General features: G+C 39.3%; 1 protein-coding gene across 3 annotated transcripts in view; it reads left to right on the top strand.

Annotated features, from left to right (window-relative positions):
* The first annotated feature begins 1,426 nt into the window (after window positions 1–1,426).
* Window positions 1,427–21,202, top strand: part of DDX1 (DEAD-box helicase 1) — a 32,301-nt gene continuing 12,525 nt past the window's right edge. The window contains exons 1-14 of one of the 3 annotated variants that reach the window (XM_073335978.2): window positions 1,427–1,536; window positions 4,298–4,349; window positions 5,040–5,103; window positions 6,453–6,482; window positions 7,421–7,517; window positions 8,404–8,451; window positions 12,203–12,286; window positions 12,628–12,711; window positions 13,188–13,264; window positions 14,512–14,584; window positions 14,671–14,747; window positions 15,745–15,859; window positions 16,500–16,638; window positions 19,416–19,476. In XM_073335978.2, coding sequence (XP_073192079.1) covers window positions 1,521–1,536; window positions 4,298–4,349; window positions 5,040–5,103; window positions 6,453–6,482; window positions 7,421–7,517; window positions 8,404–8,451; window positions 12,203–12,286; window positions 12,628–12,711; window positions 13,188–13,264; window positions 14,512–14,584; window positions 14,671–14,747; window positions 15,745–15,859; window positions 16,500–16,638; window positions 19,416–19,476 — 1,017 coding nt within the window. In that variant the 5' untranslated portion in view covers window positions 1,427–1,520. Of the gene's footprint in view, window positions 1,537–1,731; window positions 1,890–4,297; window positions 4,350–5,039; window positions 5,104–6,452; window positions 6,483–7,420; window positions 7,518–8,403; window positions 8,452–12,202; window positions 12,287–12,627; window positions 12,712–13,187; window positions 13,265–14,511; window positions 14,585–14,670; window positions 14,748–15,744; window positions 15,860–16,499; window positions 16,639–19,415; window positions 19,477–21,202 lie in introns of those variants that run through there. The other 2 variants (XM_073335979.2, XM_073335980.1) reach the window with 2 other exon arrangements.

Below are 21,202 nucleotides of genomic sequence, written 5' to 3'. Positions count from 1 at the left end.
ATTAGCTGTTACAGAAGACCAAGATCAAATGCCTGAGCTGTATAAAGAAATGGCTGATCTGCCCAGCCTTCATTCTGGTTTTGGATCTAAGGGCTTATCTTGGATCTAAGGGCTTATCTGTGAGAGAGCTCTCCCAGCGCTCTAAAAAAACCATCTCCAGGAGGGGCGTAGCTACCAGCTCTGGGAGTGCAGCTACCAGCGCTGGTGCACTGTCTACACTGGCGTTTTACAGCCCTGAAACTTGCTGTGCTCAGGGGGGTGTTTTTTCACTCCCCTGAGCGAAAAATTTTCAGCACTGTCTGAGTGGTTGGCTGAACACATAGGACTGAGTGGACTTGTAGGCTCTACAGTTTTACATAGTTTTATTTTTGAATGCAGTTTTTTTGTACATGTGTAAGTTCAACTTCAAGAAGGACACTCACTCTAGGCTTCCAAGTCATCATCTCTCTTGGGCAGAGACTGGTGTCTTGCTCCCTCCTAACAGGGATTTTAAGGCAGTGCAGATGCTTGCTGTACACTGTGATAACCGCTGCAAAACAGACTGCCTAAAAAGGCAAGTGATTGCACTTCACTTTCTTGATGAGACCTATGGTCTGTAGTTATCAGTTACCACACAGATTCTTCTAAGCAAGCACATTTATTCTTAAGATAAAAATTTTACGGAGAAAACATAGTAAAACAATAATAAAATCTATCTACATGTATGCTATAAAGGTTACTAGTAGTCACCCCCAACTCCAACCTAGGGCTCTGGTAGGTTTTAGTCTTTCAAAACTCACAGCTGGGTTTCCCCCTTAGTTATGAGTACATTAGGTCTAGAGCGAGTGCCCTTCTTGGAGCACAGAGTGCAGCTACCCTGAAATTGTGGCAAAAAGAATCATTTTTCCAAATTAATAATTTCAGATTTGGGAGCCTGACTCTTCAGTTTTGAACTCTTGGTGTGGGCAACACTGAGTCTGAATGAGGGTTCAGAACTTGGGCTCTGTTTGGTTTATGGTCTCAGGTTTACCAGCCGATTTAAAATTCACGTAATGGTCACGGTTTGGTTAGTCTCCGTTTGGGTTCGGATTCGGTGCAGGGTTCGTGGTCAGTCGGGACTGGTCGGGGGGTCAGTTGGGGCATGTCCGGGGATTAGAGGGATTGGAGTCAGTCAGGGCAGGTCGGCTCGGGGTCAGACAGGACAGGGTACAGGGTGAGGATCCAGACCAGGAACTCCGCTTCGGAGTTGGTCGGTAGCCAGCGATCCGGGTTACAACTCAAGCCACTGGCTCGCTCAGGGAGCGGGCTCGGATCGGGCTCGGGGTTTGGGCCATGGCTGGAGTCCCAGGTCACGGTTCAGGACAGACACTCGGTTCGGCTCGTGTCGGGGCTCAGGTCGGACTCAGCGCAGGCCGGGTGATTTCCGCAGCCGGAACCGGTGCGGTCTGGCCGCGGAGCAGCCCGGAGGGATAAGGCGTGGGGACCGGCTCTTCGCGCTCTGGGCAGCCGCCCGCAAAGGCAGGAGTCTGCGTGGCGCCGAGATGGCGGCTTTCTCTGGTATGGGGCACCGGGCGGCCGGCGGTTGCGCAGGCAGCGGGTGCGGCAGGAGCTGCTGCTCGGGGAGTGGAGAGGCGGGCTCACCGTGGGCGAGCTGGAGCCAAGGGCCCAGCCCGGAGGCTCCGATGGGGAGCAGCAGACTCCCTTGTAATGCCCGGTCTGTCGTTACATGGTCCCCAAGGCAGCCGGGCGTAGGCGTCCCCGGGCAGGCAGGATCTGCCCTGGCTCAGGCCCGTCGCGCAGGGGCCTCGGGCAGCCCGCTTTCCTCGCCACGCTTAGTCCGAGGGGCTGCTGTAGGTCACAGGCCGAGGAGGGCTTGGGTTCTTACGGGGGTAACAGCTTGTGATGAGGAGGTAAGAAAAACAATGAAAGTCGGTGTCAGTAACCGCAGCCTGTAGGAAATTGCTGCCCCTCGCCGTGGGGTTGAGGATGGCGAGCTTTCTTCCCTCACAGGGATCATAAGGGCCTAGGCCAAGCTGGCTGCAGTTGCGTGTAATAATCATTATATAATTTGACTTGTTATAAATTAGTGTTAATTAAATTAAGGGGGTAGTTTTTGATATAGCAGTAGAAGGGCTGTGGGTTTTTCAAGTAGGTGCTCACTATAAGAGGTTATACCATTTAAATATCTGTCAGATCCCCCTTCTCCCCCCATGACTTCAGTGTTCTGTAAGTGGGGTTTAATGATAACTGAATTGCGCAGAACAGTGGACTGCGGCTATTTTTTTATTTTATACTGGCAGGTGTCCACCCCTGGTCTGAGTACTCTTCTAATACATTCAAATAACATAATTGTGTGGAATCTTGACATATGTTTATGCTGACAGATGAAAATTATCAAGGAAAACAAAATCGTAGTCACAAGAAGACTTCTGATATTTGGTACTTTAGTTATACTCTCACTGCAGAGATTTACTGTAGACTCCTTCAGACTCTCCTGTAATGCTAACTGTATCTTTGGACACCATTGAATAAATCAGAGATTCTTCTCCATATCATGAAGTTTTCATAACTTTAATCCAGGAATTAGATATAATGATACAAAGAGGAGGCCAAAATTTCATGACTTTATGGTGAGAGTTTAGCTGGTAAAATCATCTCTTTTTTGAGAAGGGAGGGACCTACTGTTGCTTTTGTGAAACCTCATTACTTGAGACTGTCACATTGTTTATGTGGTCTTCAATTATTAGAGTTAAACTAGATACAATCATGATAGTGCTTTGGTACAGCTAAGCATAGCCATTCCTTGCTAGGAGTTTGCACATCTTTCTTGAGTATTGTAGTTTGCCTCACAATTCTTTAAATCCGGCATCAAGTTTTGCATTTATGAGCAGGCAACATGAAAATATAGTTAGAATTTCAAATTGAGTGCGTTTTATTTAACTGTTCAGGAAATTAAGGTCATTCCTTTTACTGTTCAAAAAGAAATGTAGAATATTTAACTTTTTCTTAAATAGAAGTACCTTGGTTTAAAAGGACACTAGCAACTTAAACATAGCACTAAGATATGAAAGTGGCTTACTCATATGTCACAGTGGTGCTGAGATGCAACAATGATTAGAATAGTTTTAAAACTTGGTGTTGAGGGGAGGGAGGTTTTTTGGCTGCTTACATGTCATGGTTGGGTCAATGCTTGCCTACTGTGAACGCCCAATTAGCCAGGCCCCTCCCTTCAGATAACTGTTTATTCCTCTGATTCTTAGCCTTCGAAAATTTGGGCACATTTCATGTTTAGATATAAGAGAATTAAGTGCAGAGCAATTGCATGCAGAGAGGTGGGTCAGAAGCTGAAGAATCAGCTTGACAACGTATGCAATCAATGAGTTTGGTTAGATCTTTGCACCTCATTCACCTTATTGAACTGCATGAGGGAAAGTAATGGAGTCCATCCATCAACTTATGAGTGTGCCCTGTTCACTGTGCATAACTCATAACCACCAGACACAGAAGTTGGTGTGTCTTCTGATAGTTTTCTTTTAAAATCCTCTGTAGCAGAATTGGAAGTGGGCAAAAACTTTTATTTCACACTGACCTATCAGCACTGGTAAACTCATTGCAACTGTGTTCCGGTCTTCATTCATGCTGGAGTAATGAGAGTTTGGGACGTGATAGGAAACAGACCTTTCTGTTTGTGTTGCAGAAATGTTTTCATTTTGGGAGTGTTACTGTAAAAATACTTAAATGGGACCTCTGTTAGTTTACATTTAATTGGACAAAGCCACTGTAGAGTGATGTGATATCGTGCTTCCTATTTTATGGCTGAGCGCCCTTCAGTGGCAGTACTCCTAGCCTCTTCCATCTTGGCACTTTTAGTGCTTGCTAAAGGAGGAGTAAAGGTCTAACATCTAAAAACCTGATTTCCTATATAATATTGGTAGCTTTGCTCTTTAGAAAATAACTTGCATCTCTGTCGTGGTCCGAGTTGAGATTTTGGAGCATAGAAAAATTCTACCCTCCGCTATGCACATGCAGTTCACATTGATGTCAAGGTGGAGACACACTTGCACATCGAGGGTAAAATTTGGCACTAAAAAGATAGGGGGTAAAGAACTCCGAGTCCCGCCATCTTCACTTGTCAACCGCAACAGAGGAAATGGACAAAGTAACGTATTTCAAGCAAAACATTTTGGTACTAAAGAAGAGACAGTACTGTGACAAAAATATAAAAACACTTTTTTGGAACTGCATGAAGGGTTGGCACTTGAAAATAATGCCATCAGACTTATGATATATCTAATGCATGCATTTGTTTTTCTGATAGAGATGGGTGTTATGCCAGAGATAGCTCAAGCTGTGGAGGAGATGGACTGGCTGTAAGTATGAGTGCTTAGATACCTAATAAGCTGGAGATCTCCATCAAAATTTTGTCTCAGTGATGTGTAATTTAGTTTCTGAAATACCCAGTCTCTCTATTCACTTAACAGCAAAGATACATGTCTTTTCCTTTTTATCCGCATCTTCAGTTGCATCTCTTGTATTCCTTTTATTACGAATGATTGGAAAATCTGATAAATGTAATTGCAGAGCTGATGTTAGCCAGGTTGGGGAAGTCAGGAGTAAGGTCTTGATTGCAGCCAATGTTATGATGCCTTTTCTCTGCAAAAAGCTTTTTTTCCTCCTTACTTTCATTGTACTTATGGTGAGTTTACTGAAGCAGATAACTAGAATATCTTAATCACTGAAGTTAGTGGTTTTCAAACTTGGGTTTCAGATGTTATGCAGGTCATTTGCTAGCTTGTCTCATTCTGCTGCCAATGAAGTTGAATGGTTGGTTGCATAATTGTGGCTTCTCCCTGTTTCCAGCTTCTAGTTCAGTTTTCTTTGAATACATTTCCACTTGTATGGACAAAATTAATACATTGCAGGTTTGAATACTTCAGGACACTGACTAAATTGGTTAATTTGACCTCCTTTTGCAATTACAATCTTCCTGTAAACTGATATGCAAGGGGACTGACATTTTACTCTGTCAGCTCTTGTGTTTCACACTGAGGGTTTTACAGTCTTCCCACAGATATTCAAGCTGAGTCTATCCCGTTGATTCTAGGAGGTGGTGATGTGCTTATGGTATGTATGTTAAACTGTTCAGTTTACACAGAAATAAAATTCATGGCCTTACAATTTTAAAATTAAATGTACAGTAGATGGATTATTTACATTTCATTACAAATATTTGCAATTTCATCTTTTTACAGTGTATTTTTAATTTACCTCCTACCAATACGTTAGTGCAATCTCTTTATCGTGAAAGTGTAACTTACAAATGTAGAATTTTTTTATATAACTGCACTCAAAAACAAAACCTTAATGTAAAACTTCAGAGCCTACAAGTCCACTCAGTCCTACTTCTTGTTCAGCCAATAGCTAAGACAAACACGTTTGTTTACATTTATGGGGGAGAATGCTGCCCATGTCTTATGTTACAGACATAATGAATCATTAGTTTACTAATGTTTTCAGAGCTCTTGCTCTGAAATGGTGAAACAAAAGCAATAATAATGGAGTCATCCTTTATATTGTATTTTGTATCGCCAAAAGGGCACAAAGAATATAGGATTTGTTCTTGTATTTTAGAAATCTAAAGAGAAATAAATTATCTTAAAATGTGTCCTCTTTTAATACACCACTGTTTGGGGTATTTTTTTTTTTCTTGGGCTTTTAATTTTTTTGTAATTTAAGCATTCCATCCACCATTAAATTGATTAAAATCAAGCTTTGAAGTTATTGCTTAAATTCACACCTCTTTAAAGAATTTGAGTGCTTTAGGATACTATTATTTCTGGATAACTAAAGGAGACTCTCACAAGTAGTATTGTTCATCCCGCCCATCTACACAGTCCCTCCTGGGTGCCTTTAGTAATATTACATTACACAAATGCAGTGGCTTTCGTTGTACAGGACACGAGAGCACTTCACAAACTGTATGCATGCAGTACAACAATGTTGAAAAACAGACACCTTGAGTGGTGAATGTCCAATGAGCAGAAAAATAGTACGTAGCAGGTTGCATTTCAGTGAAGAGAGAAGCAATTGAACACTTGCAGTAGAGGGAATCTCTTCTTATGGAGTACTTCTTTATTATGTGTTGAAAGACCCTTCTTTTTGAGAGCACTTCCATCATAACCAGATCAGTATGTTAAAAATATATATTATGTTTAAAAAACAAAAAAAACTAGTCAGCAGCTCCTATAATCAAGAAAAAGCAGAAAGTCTACTGGAAATCTTACTATCAAGATCTAACTTACCTGGAAAGCACTTAACCTATACTGATGTGTACTATAGAAAAACTTATATTCACTTATTTCACTATTTATTTTAAGTTATTATAAATTTTAAATAATTGGTAAATTTGTATTATGAAGCAATATAATGTAGCTTCTGAAACTTCTCTTCTTCCCCCCTCCCCCCACCAACAGGCTGCAGAAACTGGGAGTGGAAAGACTGGTGTAAGTAAACAGGCTTAATTTGAGTATATAAACTAGAAGTGACCAGGTTTCCAGTTTTCAACTGGAGCACCCAGTCAAAAAGGCACCCTTGGCTGCTCCAGTCAGCACCGCCGACCGGGCCATTAAAAGACCAGTCAGTGGAGCTTCAGCACTAAGGCAGGCTAGTCTCAACCTGTCCTGGCTGGCACCATGCTATGCCCTGGAAGCAGACAGCAGGCCTGGCCCCTAGGCAGGGGCTTGGCACGGGGAGCCTCCTTGCCCCCCTGCTTAGGACCTGGACCTGCTGGCTGTTTCCCGGGCCCGCCTAGCACGGTGCCAAGAAAGGCAGGCAGCCTGCCTTAGTCTCCCAACTGCACTGCTGACCGGGAGCTGCCTGAGGTAAGCCGAGCCCCCTCCCGCACCCTGATCCCCTCATCCCTGGCCCCACCCCAGAGCCTCAACTTGCAACCCCCCCCGCACTCCCTCATCGCCAGCCTGGAGCCCCCTCCCACACCCTGAAACTCTCATTTCTGGCCCCATCCGAGAGCCCTCACCCTCAATTAGAGCCCTCACCCCCTCCTGCACTCACTCACTTTCCCTGGGCTGTGGCAGGGGGTTGGAGAGCAAGCCACGGAGGGAGGGGGAATGTAGTGAGTGGGGCGAGGGCCTTGGGGAATGGGGGGGCTAGGGTGTTTGGTTTTGTGCAACTAGAAAGGTGACAACCCTAATATAGACTAATACAATTCAGGTGGGCAAGGTGTGTTGGTGTGTTGCAGTGTTTGTTTAATTAAAATTAAACATTTCTATTGACAAATAAAATGGCTTAAAACTAGACTAGGCAGCTTTGATTTTTAAACACCAGAATTAGAAAATCATAACATCTGTCTTTTATGCATAGTTTTTTTGTTGCTTAACATATGATGTATTTCTTCAGTGTCAAAAGATCTTTGTATTTTTAGGCTTTCAGCATCCCAGTTATCCAGATTGTTTATGAAACCCTTAAGGACCAGCAGGAAGGCAAAAAGGGGAAAACTACTATCAAAACTGGTGGGGCAGGTAAGTCTGTTCACTTAACTAATCTTGTGTATAATATGTGTTTTATATGTACAATATAATCTTGTGCCATTTGAAATGTTGAAACTGAATATACTTCATTCTATTAAGTCCTGTTTAGTTAAAGTACAGCTATTTAAAAAAAAATAGAATTTGGGCATTTATTTAACCAAGGTCTATGTATAGTAAGTTATACAAAATGTAGAGATTTGTAGGGATGACTTTGGAACTGTCACAATGTGTTCATGTTGCAACAGTTTTCAATCTCCAATTACAGTTTGAGCCCCAGTTGCACTAGGTACAGTTCAAGTGCATTGGGGGGAAAAAATGGTACTGCTTGAAAGAACTTACTCTAAGAACCAAACCACTGTAATACGTGTGGAAAGGACTTGTAGACCTAACTGCCATAGAATTTTGTTTTAAAACTTGTATTTTTGCAGGTTTAAGTTGGCCATCCAATAAAAAGGGATCTTATTTTTCTTATAGTTTGTGTACAAACTATCTTCACAAATAGCTTTATATGTGTGCAGAATAAAGTCAGAAACTTGACTTGTTACAGCTGTCTCCGCAAGGTACACTAGAATATAAATAAAATACAACTAACTGGAATGTTACTTTAACCAATACAAGATATCTGAAAAGTGAATACTCTGCGTATACAGCAACAGCATTCAAAATTCCTTATGTTTTTAGAATATTTTCTGTACTGCCAAAACCATGACAAAGCCAGGAGGTTTGTAAGATCTGGGCCTAACAGTTCAAGAACTTATTCTCTGAACTGAAATGCAGTAAGACCATGTACCAAAATACAGTTGACTTACATATTTACACCTTGTAGGTTCTTAATGCTAGCTGGACTGATTGACTATTTATTTATTTATTTTAATAGTACTCAACAAATGGCAGATGAACCCATACGATAGAGGATCAGCTTTTGGTAAGTTGTCTTCTCAATGCTGTAAGAATGAGTAACCAATATTTATTAAATTGTAAAATGCAGTCTGTAAATAGAGGTATAAGCTGATTTTGAATGTAACTGAAAATAAGACCTAGGCCTGCATCTTTCACTAGTGTAAGTAGCTTACTGATTTCAGTGGACTACTTAAGGGCTCCAGGGTAGAGTGGGGGCATGTTTCTGAGTATTTTGTGGGTTGGTTTTTATTTTTTATTTTGTTTTATTTTTATCATAGGCTCCTTATTCTCAAACAGATTTACAGAAGGAGCAGGTTGGATATGGTCCATGAGAAACATTCAAAGTTACAATTTAATATGAAGTGCTTCTTTTCAGACCCACAAAAAATGAAAGTTAATATTGGTGTATATTAAGGGGAAACAAATGAAGATCAATAGTTTGTGAAATGTGGACCAACAATACAATGTTATTTTTAAAGGGTTTTTATTTTTATTCGTAATACCCCAGGACTAGAAAAAGTTTAGGCTGCCTGTCCTTGAGAGAGTGACTTTTTTCACGAGGAGGGAAGATGTTAAATCTTCCTCTGAAATCAGGATGATGTAGATATCTTCAGTATATCAATTTTATGTAAGTGATGGCTGAGAACTAATTTTTAGTAAGAGTTCATTATCAAGACCAAGGAGGCAGAGTTTAGCACGAAGGACCTTCAGGCAGGGGGTGCTTATGAAATGTGAGTAGAATGGTTATCCACATTAGATCCACCATATGGCAATTCCAACAGATGAGTTATGCATCCAAGGATCATGTTCACTACTTATAAGCTGGTGAATGTCACGTAAGAGTAGGGAGTTGATATCGTTTCTGAATATGGCATTAGGGATATCATTACTGGACTACTGTGTTCTGTTCTGGTTTTCACACTTCAAAAAATGATGCTGGAAAAGCTGGAAAGGGTTCAGAAAAGAGAGATGAGAATTATTAAGGGTTTGGAATCATGCCTATGGTGAGAAACTTTTTTTTTTTTTTTTTAGTTTCATCCAAGAGAAGGTTAAGAGGAGATGTAAAGAGTCAATAAGGGCTTGATTTCTGATAGTATATTTCTCTCTTTAATATGGCAAAAAACCAAAGGCACAGCATAATGACTTCCAGTACTTGGAAGATTAATCTAGACACATTCAAACTAGAAATAAGGTGAGAAATTTTAACAGCAAGAGTAATTAACCATTGATATGACTTGCCTAGGAATATGGTGGATTCTCCAGCATTTGAATCCTTTTAGTCAAGACTAGGGCCTGGTCAACACTAGAAAATTAAGTTGGCTTAGCTGCGTCGCTCAGGGGTGCGAAAAATCCCCACTCCTGAGCAACATAGTTAGACTGACCTAATCCAAGTGTAAACAGCACAAGGTCGAGGGAAGAATTCTTCCAAACTTCCACCTCTCAGGGAGGTGGATTACTTACATGAGGGGTCAGCAACCTTTCAGAAGTGGTGTGCCGAGTCTTCATTTATTCACTCTAATTTAAGGTTTCACGTGCCAGTAATACATTTTAACATTTTTAGAAGGTCTCTTTCTATAAGTCTATAATTAAACTATTGTATGTAAAGTAAATAAGGTTTTAAAAATGTTTAAGAAGCTTTATTTAAAATTAAAATGCAGAGCCCCCTGGACCAGTGGCCAGGACCCAGGCAGTGTGAGTGCCACTGAAAATCAGCTCGCTTGCCGCCTTTGGCACACGTGTCATAGGTTGCCTACCCCTGACTTACACCGACAAGAGAATCCCTCCTGTCAGCATAGGTAGTATCTGTGCTGCAGCACAGCTGTAGCATTTTAAGTGTAGTAGACATACCTAGAAAAAGATCCGAGGTAACTTCTGTTTGAACTATGGCTTATTATGGGCTTAATGTGGAAATTACTTGCTGAAGTTCTCTGGCCTGTGTTATGCTAGGTGATCATAATAGTGCATTCTGCTGTACCAATCTATAAATTACTCTTGTTGAAAATTGAAGTGTCAAAGCAACGGTCAGATACACTCCTGGCCATAGCATTTCTCCACATGAGTTCTTTGTAAAAGGCTGAATCAGGTTTCTGTCCATTTTAATAGTGGATTAGCAATGTGAAGAAACTGCAGTGTTTGAACAATTTTTAAGCACTGTGTATTTTTATAAAGCAGCATTAAAGTAGGATACAAACTTTTCACAGTCTGACACTTGCCTTCCATACTGACGTTGTCAAATGTCAACTTGATCTCTGTCGAAATGGAGCTGAGTTTCAGTATGAGTTTCATGCTATGCTTGTTGTAGGGCTGACTTTCATGCCTTTGTGACATGAATATATAATTCTGTTGTCCTTTTGTGGTAAGGATTGTGTTGTCTGTGTAGCCATAAATAACACTGTCACGAGAGAATTCTTGCAGATTGTTAACATGGTACTATCATATGAGTTGTTAGGAAACCAGACAGAAATTCATCACAATTGTAATATAGGATACACTAAAACCGTCCAACCACTAACAGTTTTTGTACCACATACTTGGAGTTGTGTGCACACTTGCTGTATCTCTTCACATCTGAAACATGAACTGCACACAGTATTCCAGATGAGGTCTCACCAGTGCCTTGTATAATGGTACTAGTGAGACCTCATCTGGAATACCGTGTGCAGTTCTGGTCTCCCATATTTAAGAAGGATGAATTCAAACTGGAACAGGTACAGAAAGGGGCTACTAGGATGATCCAAGGAATGGAAAACCTGTCTTATGAAAGGAGACTCGAGGAGCTTGACTTGTTCAGCCTAACCAAAAGAAGGTTGAGGGGAGATATGATTGCTCTCTCTAAATATATCAGAGAGATAAATACTGGAGAGGGAGAGGAATTATTTAAGCTCAGTACCAATGTGGACACAAGAACAAATGGATATAAACTGGCCACCAGGAAGTCTAGACTTGAAATTAGACGAAGGTTTCTAACCATCAGAGGAGTAAAGTTCTGGAATAGCCTTCCAAGGGAAGCAGTGGGGGCAAAAGACCTATCTGGCTTCAAGATTAAACTCAATAAGTTTCTAGAGGAGATGGTATGATGGGATAACATGATTTTGGCAATTAATTGATCTTTAACTATTCATGGTAAATAGGCCCAGTGGCCTGTGATGGGATGTTAGATGGGGTGGGATCTGAGTTACTACAGAGAATTCTTTCCAGCGTATGTGGCTGGTGAATCTTGCCCACATGCTCAGGGTTCAGCTGATCGCCATATTTGGGGTTGGGAAGGAATTTTCCTCCAGGGCAGATTGGAAGAGGCCCTGGAGGGTTTTTGCCTTCCTCTGACACAGTCCTCTGTAGCATGGGGCACAGGTCACTTGCTGGAGGATTCTCTGCACCTTGAAGTCTTTAAACCATGATTTGAGGACTTCAGTAGCTCAGACATAGATGAGAAGTTTTTCGCAGGAATGGGTGGGTGAGATTCTGTGGCCTGCATTATGCAGGAGGTCAGACTAGATCATAATGGTCCCTTCTGACCTTAATATCTATGACTGTGAAGAGGCGGTGGTTAAATGCCAGTTAATACAAAATATCATTGAACTATGATTGTCTTCCAAATGATGGATAGGAAGCTGGTCAAAATGTAGTGACTTCCCCCATTGTGAAGGAATAAAGACTAACTTAGATTCAAGTTGGGACACAATTGCTTTTCAAATTTATGGTCTTGCCTGTAGAAAAGAAGCATTTATGAAAGCTACTCTAAAATGTTTACATTCTCATTGTTTTGTCTTGTTCAGCAATTGGATCAGATGGTCTGTGTTGCCAAAGCAGGGAGATAAAGGAATGGCATGGATGCAGAGCAACTAAAGGAGTGACTAAAGGTAGCTATAAAATGATTTAAGTATGCATTCTGAAAACAATGAGTTTCTGAAACTTGAGTATCTTTGACTTTCTACCTTGTCAACTATTCTCAGTTTAAGTTGGTTGCATTCAGAATAGTCACTGTGGATCTGGGCTAATGTACACTGGCTCACAGTCTTATACAGATTGAAGACCTTAAGAAGAAATGTACTTTTGCATATTCAAGTTGTTTTACTAATTATCTTACCAGAAAATCCTTCAGTCTTCCTCTTGACGTAACCAAGCTAACTGCTTTGATGAAACTGAAATTTAAATGTTGTATATGTCCTCTTTTTTTTTTTTTTTTTTTAACTTTTTTAAGGAAAATATTATTATGAAGTATCCTGTCATGACCAGGGCTTGTGCAGAACTGGGTGGGCCACTATGCAGGCTTCATTGGATTTGGGTGAGTTTTTTCTTCATAAAATAAATTCTGAAGTTCAGCTGGTCTACAGGGGTCAGTGCCATAGAGAGCATATAATCTCCTGCTCCAGTCTTCCAGAGAACAAGTAGAGGGGACATCTGTGGGGATTGCATTGGAGGGAGAGCAAACCCATGGATGTGGAGCTCTTTTCATTCAAACACTGCTAAGCAGCCAGGAAGAGATCTGCCTGCAGAGGGGATACACTCTCGCTTTCTGTTTCTATTTTCATAGTTGATTAAAATATAGATGAGTAGAGACTGAAAAAAGTCAGCATGCCATCTTAGAGATGGTGTTCGAGGGTGCACCAAGGCAGTGAAAATTATTTAAAAGCAAGTGTTGTTCCCTTGCACGATGGAAATCCAAACAGTTGAGTCTGACATGGTTTGAGATGGTAGCAAAAAAGGATCTGTGACCTGCAACTTGAACAGTAACAATGATATTGTTTAACTTGAGTTTAGGCACTGACAAATTTGGCTTTGGCTATGGTGGAACTGGAAAGAAGTCACATAACAAACAGTTTGACAGTTATGGTGAGGTAAGTTTCAATCATTAAGTGGCTAGAAATGTTATTTCTAGTAAATAACATCCATTTTAGAAATTAAAATATTTGTGTTAGCCACATACTGTACCATATGTATAATATAGATTGCTGCTTTAAAGGCCAGGCATTGAATTAAACATAAAAATTCCAGATTTGTGCTATATTATTTACACAAGCATACTGACCCAACAGGCCCACATCTTAAAACTTACAGCTACGTATAAAGTGAAGAAATAGTCTCACCTCCTGGACTTATTTCTGGGGCTTTTCTTTCCATTGTCGTCATTGTCCTGTATGCAACTGATCTCCTTATGGGTATTCACCACCACCACAATGAGGACCCTGTATTGCATTGAGCAGTAATTAAGGAGTTTGTTTCACATTACCTTATTGCTTCACTTACTGCACACTATGTTTGTTTTTGGTTACACTATATCAATACAATGAAATCAGTCAGACCTAAACCTTTTACATCTTAGCTGTTCAGTTGAGAATTGGATTTTTGTTTCCCATTAAAACTGCTTTTTCCGGTTTCTGTTCTAGCCTTTTTGAAATTGTAGTTAGGCATGCAAGCTTCTGAAGTTATCTGAATTCCTCTGACACAATGTATATGAATCTGAGTAACTCAGCAGAAACCTAATTTTAATAATTATCTTTAATATTATTGGTGAACTGTCCAAAGCTTATGCATTGCAGCTTTTGCAGCTGTTAAAAAAAAAAAAAAACTTTCTGATTACTAAAATTGAAGTACTTTATAATAACCCAAGGGTTATTGAAGAGGTGCTACATTAAATATTTTTGAAAGATGTTCAGTGCAATCTCTTGTTTGTACCTGTATAAATTGACATGGAAGTAGGCTTGCATGATTTGTCATAAACTGAGATTGCGTGTCTAATAAATCCATATTTAGTGCACTTCCACTCACACTTGAATCTATTCCAAAAGTATATTTTTGGTTTTATGAACAAACTAATTATGTGAAATCAGACTTTCTTGTAACATTAAGTATGTTAAGATGCCAATTTTGTTTATTCTAACACACTTATATTTTGAGGGAAAGTGTGCTGTTCAGAGAAGAGTTGTGGGTGTTAAATCAAATTCAAAACAGTATCTGCTTGTGAAGCAGTTTGGGTCAGATAAACTCTGAAGATTAACAATCTGAACACTTTACATTTTATTAAAAAAAAAGAAAAACTACTCTAAATCAGTTTGTTCTGTTTTCAATCTGTCTTCCATTGTAGGAATTCACTATGCATGATACAGTTGGGTGCTATCTGGATATAGACAAGGGGCAAATAAAGTTCTCCAAAAATGGTAAGTTCTGATTTTTTTTTTTCTTCTTCTTCTTTTGACAGTCTAACTTTTCACCCTAATTGTTTTTAAATGTATTATGTTCTCAGGGAAAGACCTTGGCATTGCATTTGAAATCCCACCACATATAAAGAGCCAAGCACTCTTTGCAGCCTGTGTTCTGAAGGTAAGTTATGAATCCGTCACAAATATAATATATAATCACGTGAGAATTGTTCCAATCCAGTTTTAAATATCCAGTATTGATCATACTCAGTAACTATTCTTTTTATATAAAATCTTATGCATTCTTGCCTTGGTTACTATCTCCACCTCATTGGCCACTCTGCTCCTTGCATCTTTTCTATCAGCAATCTGCTGATGAAGTTGTCCTCTCACAGAAATGGAGTACTGTGTGGAAGGGTTAGGGTTTTAACTTTTCTCAGATTTGGTAAACAGATTAGTGTAAGTTTGCATTTTGCAATATTAAAGTAAACATTTAATTCTCTCAGCACTACTGTCTTGTCCACCCACTCTATAATCATTGAGTAACTTAACAGTTAAAAGAATAGCCAAAAATGCTAGCGTATAATGTAGGTGGGAAAATTTGCTAAGAACCTTAACTCTTTCTTTTAAATTCTCAACCCTAATGTTACAACAGTGCATTAGTGTAGCATTCTCCACTGATTATTAAGTTATAAATGCTGTCAATTATTATGATGTATGTCTAATGTATGAAGTCCCTTCAGTGAAACTTTTCAGGGCAGTCAAAGACTTAGATATGATGCAATCAATTTATGCAGTTTAAAAGGCAGTACTACTCAATGAGTCAGGCATGGTTAAAATATTGAAGTTCACAAGGGGCTTACGTCATATTAAAATTGGAGACTTCGATTCAGAAGAAAACCGATATCTTAAACACCCCACAAGAGCAGGAAATAGACAAACGAATCCAAACTCTCCATCAGACGGTTTATGTTCAGCTTTGTTTACAACTCACTTTTGTGAGGTGTGCTTTTTTAAAAAGATTAAAAAGCTTTACTATGTTACTATGGACTTATGGCTGATTCCCACAAATATTTTATGGAAGTGATTATATATAATATAATTTTATCACAATGTCTGAAATGTTTTGTGAAACTATTTATTTATTTATTTATTACTTATTTACTTACTTACTTCAGAATGCTGAATTGAAATTCAATTTTGGTGAAGAAGACTTTAAGTTTCCACCAAAGGATGGATTTATTGCTCTTTGCAAAGCTCCTGATGGAAATGTTCTGAAATCGCAGCACGCAGGTATGTTTTTGGGGGGAAGGATAGTCTGGAGACTAAGTGGGATTTTTCAGAAAGGCTTTGAATTGGCCTAATTGTGCCTATTAAAGACACTTGATGCTTGACCATTGACTTCAGTTGGAGCAGAATTAGGTTAACATGGAGCACTTTTGCAAATCTCACCCTAAGTCTTAACTCTATATAGTCTAATACTTCATGTGAAGTTGGCATTTTTTAGCTATTTAGTCTATGCATATCCAACTCCAATTTATGGAAATTCAACTTAGTTATAAAAAGACACCCACTTCAAGGATTAGCAGTTTTTCATTAAAGGATGACCAGTGAATGGTTCATGCTGTATGGGTAATATGAACATTTGTCTTGCTCTGATTTGTTTTTGAGTGGGGAATTACACTTTTAGTACAAAATATACATCTGGAGGTGAAGATTTCTACTAGCTGCAAATGAGTAAAGTTGGCCATAGCAATGATTTTTTTTTTTTTGTAAATGTAGTAAATAACTCCTTTAAAAGGTGCATTCTCAAGGGTGTGTTTTTTTGTTTTGTTTTTTGTTTTTGAACTGTCAAGTCTGGAAAATTATTTCTAACAATGAATTTAAAGATGTGAAATTTAACTCTCTCAACTACAAATGTTTTCTTCTCTAGGAAATGCACAAGTGGCTCAAACAAAGAACCTTCCTAATGCTCCAAAAGCATTAATTGTGGAACCATCCAGAGAGTTAGCAGAACAAACTTTGAACAACGTAAAACAATTCAAGAAATACGTTGATAATCCTAAATTAAGGTAACATCTCTTCAAATGTTATCTGCAATCCAGGTAACATTCCAGTTACTTTTGGTCCGTATGGATGATGTCAAAACCTATCCAAATAGGTTGTATGATTTCAGGGTCAGCCTTAAGATTCATGTGCCCCCAAGATGAAGCAGATGGAGACTGGGGCAAATTGTAGAGAGGAAATTAGGGGGATAGTTGCAGCGTCAAGGCTAGATCATCAAACAGTGGATATTTGTTTAGGCCATCTCTACCTGATGTGGTGTGTGTTTGGGGTTTTGCCTTAGGTTGTCAAATGTATGTCTAATGCTCCCTTAAGTTTGAAAAATGGAAGAAAACAAGTAATCACAGTATCATAGAAGTGTAGGTCTAGAAAGGACCTTGCGGTCAAGTGCAACTTCCCTGCACTGAGGCAGGATCAAGTATACCTAGAGACCATCGCTGAGGGTGTGTGTGTGTGTGTGTGTGTGTGTTTGTGTTCAGCCTGTTTTTTAAAAACCTCAATTATGGATATTCCACAACCTTTTAGGTAACCTACTCCGATACTTAATTACCCGTATAACTTAGAAACTTTTCCTAGTACCTAGCCTAAATCTCCCAGATTAAGCCCATTTATTTCTTTTCCTAATTTCAGTGGCCCCTGACAACTTTTTGTTGATCTCCTCTGGACTCCCTTCAGTTTGTCCCCATCATTCCGAAAGGGTGGCACCCCAAATTGGAGACAGTGCTTCAGCTGAGGCCTCACTAGTGCCAAGTAGAGGAGGATAACTACTTCCCATGTCTTACATATGACACTCCTATGAATACAACCCAGAATAAGAGACTTTTTCACAGTTGCATCACATTGTGGACTCATTCAGTTTTTTGTTCACTCTAGCCCCCAGATCCTTTCCAAAAGTACCACCACCAACCCAGTTATTCCCCAGGCAGTAGTTGTGCATTTAATTTCCACATACATACCCCATCAAGTGTAGTAGTTTGAACTTGTTGAATTCAGACCAATTCCCCAGTTTGTCAAGGTTATTCTGAATTCTAATCCTGTCCTGCAGAGTGCTTGCAACCCCTCCCAGCTTAATGACGTCATAAGCATATTTTCTAAGCAGACTCTCCACTCCATTATCCAAACATTAATGAAAAGATTGGATAGACTGATCCCTGTGAAACCCCATTAGATATGCCCTCCCGGTTTGATAGCAAACCATTGATAACTACTCTTTTTTTTGAGTATGGTGTTTCATCCAGTTGTGCACCCACTTTATAGTAACTTCTGATAGACCACGTTTCCTTCACTTGCTTGTGAGAATGTCATGTGGGACTATATCAGAAGCCTGACTAGTAGATATATCATGATTTTAGTGTTCTTCTCTCTTCCCCTTCCTTCCCCCCCCCCCTTCACCCCTCCTCCAATTCACTAGGCCAGTAACCATAGAGAAGGAAATTAGGTTGGTTTGGCATGATTTTATTTCCAATAAATCCATGCTGACTATTCCTCATAACCTGTTATCGTCTAGGTGCTTACAAAATGTTTAATTTGTTCAGTATGTTTCCAGGTATTAAAGTTAGGCTGACTGGTCTATAATTCCTTGGATCCTCTTTGTTCCTCTTCTTATAGCACCTATCTGTGTTTGCCCTTTTCTAGTCCTCTGTTTCAGCTAGTTCCTTAACTATCCTTGGGTGAATTTCATCAGGTTCTGCCTCTTTAAATATAGATATAATTTACCTAAATGTTCTTTTGACCTGTTCTTTCCTTATTTTTACATGCGTTCCTTCCCCCTTGTTAATATTAATTACATAGAGTAGCTGGCCACCATACTACTACTTAGTGAAGACTAAAGCAAAATAGGCATTAAATACCTCAGCCTTCTTAACATCAATTATTAGCTCTCCTTGTTTTGCTTTTGCAGGTTATTATAGCCCCATTACAAATGAACTAGTACAATAGACCTGTTTCTTTTGCTCTAGTGTAATCAGGGCACAAGTCACGTGGTTTATATGTGGATGCTCATTATGGAGGTGGTGTGGTTTTTTGTTGAAGTAGTTTTTTTACCTAAAAAATATTTTGATCAAATGAAGAAACATTAGCAAACTCAAGACTACATTTAAAAAGAGAGCACTGAATTGTAGAGCTAGAAGATTTGATTAGTGTATGTATAGCTCGCTGCATTCATAATTTCTGAGAACATAATTTAACATGTCATAAATTATATAGTGTACGTTTAATCTTATACATATCTTTTGAAAGGATAGGGATGTTTAATGCATTTGTCACTCTTGTAATTTCACATTCCTTTTTTTACATTTTGCTACTGTTTGTTTAATTCCAGAAGTGTGAATTTCAATCACATTCTGGTCTTAAATATGTGCATATGTATTGTAGGTCACAATTTTATCCAGTGCTATTATTTTTTTTTCTTGATGCTTAGTTTAAAACAAGTTAGTATTTTTATCAGTCTCTTTAAAAATATGCAGTGTTATAGCTGTCTTTGGTCCCAGGATATTGGAGTTTCAAGGTAGGTAAGGTAATATCTTCTATTGGACCAACTTCTGTTGGTGAAAGAGACAAGCTTTCAAGCTCACACAGAGGTGAAGAAGAGCTCTGGGTAATCTCCTTAAACACAGTTCTCTAGCGTGAGGTACGTATAGATAATGGTGTACAGAATACCAAGCCAGCTGATTAGTTACTCTGTTGGATACACAAAGGGCCACAGTCTGGAGAATAAGATATGTCTATAATGTACAAATATAAAAGTTTCAAAAACTAAGGTTTTTTTTCTACAATTCTGTTTTAGGGAACTCCTAATTATTGGTGGTGTTGCTGCAAGAGATCAACTTTCCATTCTGGAAAATGGTGTAAGTTGTGTTCTTATCACTAACTTAAATTTTATAGTTGTGGTGTTCCACAGCCCAAATTCCCTGACAACGTTGCACTCCATATAGCTTCTGTAAGTCTGATAAAATGAAATGAGTGGTATGTTGCCCAACTACTGTAGTATTCTAGTGTTTTGTTTCCCTCAGACAGAGAAATTGATCAAATTAAGCCAGGTAAGGCAAATAGTTTTTAATTTGTATTAAGGCTGTTAACTTTAGTCATTCAGTTCTGGGGGAGAAGAACAAGAAGAAAAGAAAAAAAAATTCTCCAAAAACCTAACACAATTCATAGTTGTAGCTGTGTACCCGATTATCTAAATACGTGTACTGCTTTTCAGGAATTGTGTTCTGTCTCTAGATTAGTTTGGAAACTGCATCTATTGGTTTTTCACCAAAAAAGGATCCTAATTTGTCGTCGTCTCCTCCTCCTCCCTGTCTCCCCTGTTTTGGAGGAGATGTGAGGAAGGGTTTCATTACATAAGCTTTGCTGTCATGCTGCTGTTGTTTTTACCTATGTAGGCCATGGTAATGCTGGCTTACTGTAACACTAAATAGCTTTTTGCTTTGGGCATTGAGACACATAGGCCTCAAAACGTAGAGCCTTAATTGGATGTCTGGAAACTAGCAGAATTAAACCTGGTGGGTGGGGGGAAATACAAACCTTATGTTCTGTAAGAAAAGCAGGTGCAATTATGAGTAAGGTAATTCATAGACTAAGACAAAATCGTATCACCTCCAGCCATAATCCTGTCAGGTCTCCTAAGCTAAGCGGTATTATTCTTGTATGGGATACGTTTAAGGAAAATACAGGCACTGAAGGAAATGACTGTTTTCTGTCTGTATTGGATCAGAACCTGAGCCCCAGCATGGTGTTAAACATCGAGTTGCTGAAGGTACAATCTTTCAGAGGAGTTGTAAAAACCAAGGTCCTAAGCACATACAGTAATTAAAGGTCCTATAGCACGAGGTCGTTATTAGTGTCTTAAAGAAATTCTAACCTTTACTATGTTCTGCCTGCTTTATAGATTTAGTGAAAACTGTCCTTTCACCTCTTCAAACTCAAGAGATTTACAAATTAGAATCCTCTTTCTGGTGCATTCTAATAGATACAATGTCTGACATTTAGTTTACCTAAATATTCTCTGCAGTCTTATTCATTTTTCAGTCTTAAGCTTTTGTTTAGTGTGTCTGTGCTAATCTGCTACTGTTTGACCCCAGAAGTGACTGCAGTTCTTGATATGGGAAACACATCCCATATGTATCTATAAAATGCATTGGAGTACATTTGGCTTTGTGCCTAGAAATAATAGGCTCATTCATTACTCCACTGTGATTCATCCCCTGAACACCATCCATCCTGCTCACTAAACAAGGCTAGGGTCCTGTTGAAAAAAATAGTGTGTGATCATGTAATTAAACTGGTATCATATAATGCATACATACTAGGGGGCCAAATAAGGTTGCACAGGCAGCCTTAATGCTGGCTTTTCTTGCCATTTGGGTACTTGACTTTGCAACCTTTATATTAATTAAAAAAAAGGGGGGGGGGGGATTTCTATCATGTAGGTTATAAACAGTGTGTTTAAACCCTTAGAGGCCACAGCAGACCTTTTCCACTTAAGCAAATGGAGGAACTGGTAGCAGAAGCAGGCTGTTATCCTCTAATGTGGATCAGCCCCTAGAGGCGGATGCAATACCCATTTTATTA

The sequence above is a fragment of the Lepidochelys kempii genome, chromosome 3, assembly GCF_965140285.1.
Source record: "Lepidochelys kempii isolate rLepKem1 chromosome 3, rLepKem1.hap1, whole genome shotgun sequence".
Lineage (NCBI taxonomy): Eukaryota > Metazoa > Chordata > Testudines > Cheloniidae > Lepidochelys > Lepidochelys kempii.
The sequence above is the reverse complement of the archived record's forward strand: the minus strand, read 5'-3'. Positions and strand labels throughout refer to the sequence as shown.